Source organism: Rhinatrema bivittatum, chromosome 3 (genome assembly GCF_901001135.1).
Source record: "Rhinatrema bivittatum chromosome 3, aRhiBiv1.1, whole genome shotgun sequence".
Taxonomy (NCBI): Eukaryota; Metazoa; Chordata; class Amphibia; order Gymnophiona; family Rhinatrematidae; genus Rhinatrema; species Rhinatrema bivittatum.
In genome coordinates this window covers 144,722,248-144,728,247 of record NC_042617.1, presented here as the reverse complement: position 1 = coordinate 144,728,247, position 6,000 = coordinate 144,722,248, and the positions used below count along the sequence as shown (strand labels likewise).

At 49.4% G+C, this 6,000-nt stretch overlaps 1 protein-coding gene across 3 annotated transcripts in view; it reads left to right on the top strand.

Annotated features, from left to right (window-relative positions):
• Positions 1–2,930: 2,930 nt before the first annotated feature.
• Positions 2,931–6,000, top strand: part of DTD1 (D-aminoacyl-tRNA deacylase 1) — a 220,553-nt gene continuing 217,483 nt past the window's right edge. For 2 of the 3 annotated variants that reach the window (XR_003855423.1, XM_029593775.1), the window contains exon 1: positions 2,931–3,100. Coding sequence is in view for 2 of the 3 variants with exons in the window: in XM_029593775.1 (XP_029449635.1) it covers positions 3,058–3,100 (43 nt within the window). In the remaining variant the exon portion in view is untranslated. The remainder of the gene's footprint in view (positions 3,101–6,000) is intronic. The other variant, XM_029593774.1, reaches the window with a different exon arrangement.

Sequence of the window (6,000 nt, the reverse complement as noted above, 5' to 3'; positions counted from 1 at the left end):
TTGCTAACAAACATGCCGATACAGAAAAACGCGCGGGAGAGCTGGCAAGCGCTCGCTTTCTCAGTGTGCGCACAGGCCACTCTCCTGGGCACGCGATTCAGGAGGGTGGCCTATGCAAATTAGGGCCTGCGGTAAAAGGAGCGGCAGCTGTCAGCGGGTTTGACAGCCGACGCTCAATTTTGCCGGCATCGGTTCTCAAACCCGCTGACAGCCACGGGTTCGGAAAACGGACGCCGGCAAAATTGAGCATCCGTCTTCCGACCTGTTTTTTCTGCTTTTCTGTACACTTCCCCGGTGCTGGCAGAAATTAACGCCAGCCTTTAGTTTCGGGGGGGTTGGATGCGCATTTTCGACGTGCTAGCACGTCGAAAACGCGCGTCCAAACCTGGGCTGTACTGTATCTGCCTGAAACTGAGTAAGCAAGGATTGGATTGCCTCTGGTCTAAGCTGCTCTGCCGCTTCCCAGCTGGAAAGAAATACGACGAGTGAAATAATCAAATTTGCAGATGACAAAAAATTGTTCAGAGTAGTTAAATCACAAGCAGATTGTGATAAATTGCAGGAAGACCTTGTGAGACTGGAAAATTGGGCATCCAAATGGCAGATGAAATTTAATGTGGATAAGTGCAAGGTAATGCATATAGGGAAAAATAACCCATGCTATAATTACACAATGTTGGGTTCCATGTTAGGTGCTACAACCCAAGAAAGAGATCTAGGCGTCATAGTGGATAACACATTGAAATCGTCGGTTCAGTGTGCTGCGGCAGTCAAAAAAGCAAACAGAATGTTGGGAATTATTAGAAAGGGAATGGTGAATAAAACGGAAAATGTCATAATGCCTCTGTATTGCTCCATGGTGAGACCGCACCTTGAATACTGTGTACAATTCTGGTCGCCGCATCTCAAAAAAGATATAATTGTGATGGAGAAGATACAGAGAAGGGCTACCAAAATGATAAGGGGATTGGAACAGCTCCCCTATGAGGAAAGACTAAAGAGGTTAGGACTTTTCAGCTTGGAGAAGAGACGGCTGAGGGAGGATATGATAGAGATGTTTAAAATTATGAGAGGTCTAGAACGGGTAGATGTGAATCTGTTATTTACTCTTTCGGATAGTAGAAAGACTAGGGGGCACTCCATGAAGTTAGCATGGGGCACATTTAAAACTAATCGGAGAAAGTTCTTTTTTACTCAATGCACAATTAAACTCTGGAATTTGTTGCCAGAGGATGTGGTCAGTGCAGTTAGTATAGCTGTGTTTAAAAAAGGATTGGATAAGTTCTTGGAGGAGAAGTCCATTACCTGCTATTAAGTTCACTTAGAGAATAGCCACTGCCATTAGCAATGGTAACATGGAATAGACTTAGCTTTTGGGTTCTTGCCAGGTTCTTATGGCCTGGATTGGCAACTGTTGGAAACAGGATGCTGGGCTTGATGGACCCTTGGTTTGACCCAGTATGGCATTTTCTTATGTCGCAGGAAGCTCTCTCTGCCCTTCGGGGTATTTCTTCACTAACCTAGGTTCCCGCTTCTCGGGGGCCCTTCTGCTCTATTTCAGTTACCTATCTTGGGATATCGGGTACTCGCTCCTCGAGGGCCTGCTCTCCCTAATCTGGTGCCTGCCACTGAACAACTTCTGCCTGCCAGGACCTTCAACCATACAGCTTTCTGCATCAGTGAGTACTAACCCTTTCAATCTGTCTCACCTTCAGCGCTCTGTGTCTACATCCAGGACCTGTCCCTGCTACGACATGCTGCCTATCACCTACTCGAATGTGAGACTGGTCTCTGCTGAGGACCCCTGGACAACTTCACTGGGTTACCTTCACTGCTGCCCGCTCCCCGGGCAGTACCATTGAGCTGTACAATAAATACAACTTCTCTGTGTCTGCGTGTATAGAGTCTAGCCTAGTACTGCGGTTCCTCACGGGGCTCCTCCCCATGGGAGTGGCCATTGCCACAGTTGTCAAAAATCCACTCCAACACCTCATAAACATAACACTAGGCTCATAATTGTTATGTAAATTAAAATCCTGGTAAACACATAGTGATAACATTTTATCTAGACTTATTGCCACGTTCAGTGCTTAAATGTCACAGTTGATTTACAGCAACTACACTCCATGTTTTTCTGAAGGCACATATTTGCCTTTTTCTTAAATTAGTAACATTTCTTCAACATGATTCTTTTATTTGACAAAGATACAAAAATAAGTAAGTAATAACACAGGAAGACTTACATTCCCTATTTATCCAGTGCCTGGGTCTCAAGCTCTATGGGTCTCTTACTCTTTTTCTGGTGCCTTACTTTGTTTTCATGTCTGGTCATTTTTAACTCGTATTATGGCTTGGAGCCTCAAAAGCTGAAATAGCCTCGGCCTCTCTGAACCTCTGAGAGGCCCTGATGTTACTTAAAAAATGCACTTTTGGGGGTTGTATAAAAATATAATTTCCCTATAATTTCTAGTTACCTGCAGAATATAGAAACTAGTTACCCATAACGCAAAGAAATGAGTTAACAATTATTTTGTATAGACGAAAGAATCGTGAAAGCGTAGTTTTGCATCTTTACACAAAATAATTATATTTTAGTTGTATATTTAGCTGCCGTCAGTGGACCACAAAGTAAGCAGGTACAGTATTTACTTAGGAAGTTATTAATTATGTCTTGGCATATTTATGCGTTCTTGGCACACGTGCCCTTCTTTTCAAAAGGGGGTGGGGGCGGATACTGTTGTTTTTCAAGTCTACCATCCCTTTTCCCCATGTGCAGGGATTATATAGGTAGTGTTTTACGATCGATTTTTTAGACCAAACAAATCTCTCTTTCTCAATGGACAGATAGAGATCGATCTAGCTAGCTATAATATTAAAATGAATACCTTATATTCAAGTACACAATAAAACGCTGTTAGAAGGGCTGAGGCTGCTTGGCGCTGTGTCACCACTGGAGGGCGGCAGCAGATAGAACAGCTGCCGGTAAGCGAGGCGGCCGCACACTCGAGCGTGTTCCGGGCACTCGTGCAGCCCCTTTCCCCCCCTCCTGCCGCCAGGATGAGAGTGATCATTCAGAGAGTCACTCGGGCCAGCGTGACAGGTCAGTGCTGAAGGCCACAAGAGCCGGCTCCCCCGGAGTTGGGTGCTGCTCTGATATAGAGGGAGAGAGAGGCCGGCCGGGGGTGGTGGGCGATTGCCGGCTCCCTCTGTCTTAGATCCCCCCCCCCCCCCCGTGTTGCAGTTTCCGGGGCCGAACCTCCAGGGCTTCCCGCTCCGCCCGGGAGACAGGAACCGGCGAGACGGACGTTTCCTTCCCGTGTCTGCTCAGCTCGTGCAAACACACACACCCCCCCACCCACACCCTGTCCTGCAGCCAGGCCGCAGCCCTCTGCCGCCGCCTCCTCCTCCTCTGCACAGGTAACACGCAGAAAGTTCACGCGCCTGCAGAGCCACACATGACACCACCTGCCGCTGACCGCCGGACTCTGCAAGGCGTGGAGAGGATCGCAAGGATAGAGGCAGGCACTTGCCGCCCTACCCCTTCCTAAGGCATTGGATTGTGTGATCATTTGGGAAAGCGAGCACATTTAGCAGCGAAGAGCTTTGTCCTTCTTAAAAGGATAATTTTGCCATTAAGTACAACCTGCTCCTTCTGAAAGGTTTTGCGTGGGACAGTGAGAGTGGGCATTCGTGTTTCAGCTGGCCCGCTGTCGAGTACAGCAATAGGGAGCGTGTTTTGATACCTTGTGTTCGAATTGCCGATGGCCGCCTGCCACCTTCCTGGTTTCACAAAGCAGCTAGTTTACGGAGGGTGGAGAGGAAAATGGGGCAGACGGGTGCATATTTTGTGTTCTGGCTGTCTTTTAATGTGCTCCAAACCCAAGCCACACATCCTCATTGTCATGCAGACAATAAGGTGGAGCAGGCCATCTTTCATTGCTGTTTTAAAATGGTACCTGGAAAAGGAGTGTCTTGATTGGCTAGGAGAGATTACATGATGGCATCACACTGCTCGATTCCTAGGTATCTGTGAGTCTGAGCACTAGAAATGTCTTCTAAGCAGCAGTGGCTTACTAAAAGGTCTCCGGTGCTTGGGCGGGGGCAATACATGTGTTGCCTCCTCCATCTCCCCCTCCCCTTTTCCCACCACTACTACCACTGCCACAGTCCTCTTTGTAGAAATGCTTAAGGTCACAGAAACAGCAGACATTTCAAATACCTTCTTGTATCTGTGTGTGGCTGAAAAAAAAAAAAAAAAAGAGGCCCCAAGTGCCCCCTACAAAATGGCACCCGTGGGTTTGGCCCCCACCATGCCCCCCTCGCTACACCACTGCTAAGTAACTCACACTTAAGTATCAGCAAGTAGCATAATGCATTACCAATCTGCCAGTTTACCCGACTGTAGCAACCTCATTAATATGTCATGCTCATATATAACAGGTGAACCTTATAATGTACTGTCACCAGGTTCATAAAGCTATCTGTGCTTTTTACAGCTAGCAGCTTTTTGCATTTTTTTTTCTCTGTTATCTTGTGGATAAGGTCAAGTGGTAGAAAGACATCTTCATTAATTTGACCTATTTTTGCAGGGTTCATTAATAGCTTGCTCTCAGGCCGATACAGTAAGGAGCGGTAGGAAGAGGTGCGTTAGTGCCGGGCGCACCCGCATTTGCCGCACGCACAGTTCGGATCACCTACCGCTCGATACTGAATTTAAATAGCATGCAAATGCAAGCCGCGTCCAGGAAGCGTCCGTGAAGCGTTAGGCCCGTGCAATCCATTTTACTGTATAGAGCGCTATACAGCGCCTATACAGTATCCTGGGTGCGCTGGTACCTGTCATTTCAAATGTCATTTCAAATGACGTTTGAAATAACAGGTACCAGGGAGGATTGCGAGTCCTCTCTCCCCCCCTCCCGAAGCAAGGCGCAGGGCGAAAATTAAAACAAAAGTGAATAAAGTGTAATAAAAGTAAACTTACTGCATGTGAATTTTCTTTGAACAGTCCTCTCTCTCTCTCTCCTCCTCCCAAGGCACGCACCGCGGCTCCCCTGCCTCCCGGGGGCAGCCGGCGGCAAAAGCGGCTTCCAGCAGCCCCCGCCGGCGAAGGTGAATGAATGTGTGCTTGTGCGTGCAATTTGGGCACTCAAGGCATGACGTCACGACGTTTGGCGTCACGGCGTGTGATGTCGGCGTTCGCTAATGCACTGCCTTGAGCGGCCAAATTGCATTCATTCACCTTCGCCAGCGGGGGCTGCTGGAAGCCGCTTTGGCTCCCCTGCCCCCGCCGGCGAAGCTGAATGAATGCACGCCTGTGTACGCCTGTGCAATTTGGGCGCTCAAGGCAGTGCATTAGCGAACACTGACGTCACACGCCGAGATGTCAAACGTCGTGACGTCACGCCTTGAGCGCCCAAATTGCATGCACAGGCATACACAGGCGTGCATTCATTCACCGCCGGCGGGGGCTGCTGGAAGCCGCTGTCGCCGCCGGCTCCCTCCGCCTGGATGAATGCACGCCTGCCGGCGAAGGTGAGTGAATGAATGCACGCCTGCCGGCTCCCTCCGCCTGGATGAATGCACGCCTGCCGGCTCCTTCCGCCTGGATGAATGCACGCCCGCCGGCGCGTACGGGAGTGCATTCATTCACTCACCTTCGCCGGCGGGCGTGCATTCATCCAGGCGTACAGGCGTCCATTCATCCACCTTCGCCGGCGGGGGCTGCTGGAAGCCGCTTTCGCCGCCGGCTGCCCCCGGGAGGCAGGGGAGTCACAGTGTGTGCCTCGGGAGGAGGGGAGAGAGGACTGTTCAAAGACAATTCACATGCAGTAAGTTTACTTTTATTACACTTTATTTACTTTTGTTTTAATGACATGTCGAGCCGATTTTCGCCCTGCGCCTTGCTTCGGGAGGGGGGGGATTTTGACCGGAGCCTGCCTATTGCTGTCACACCACACTAACGCCAGGGTAAGGGTCCCGGGGGTGAGAGGGTCATTTGCC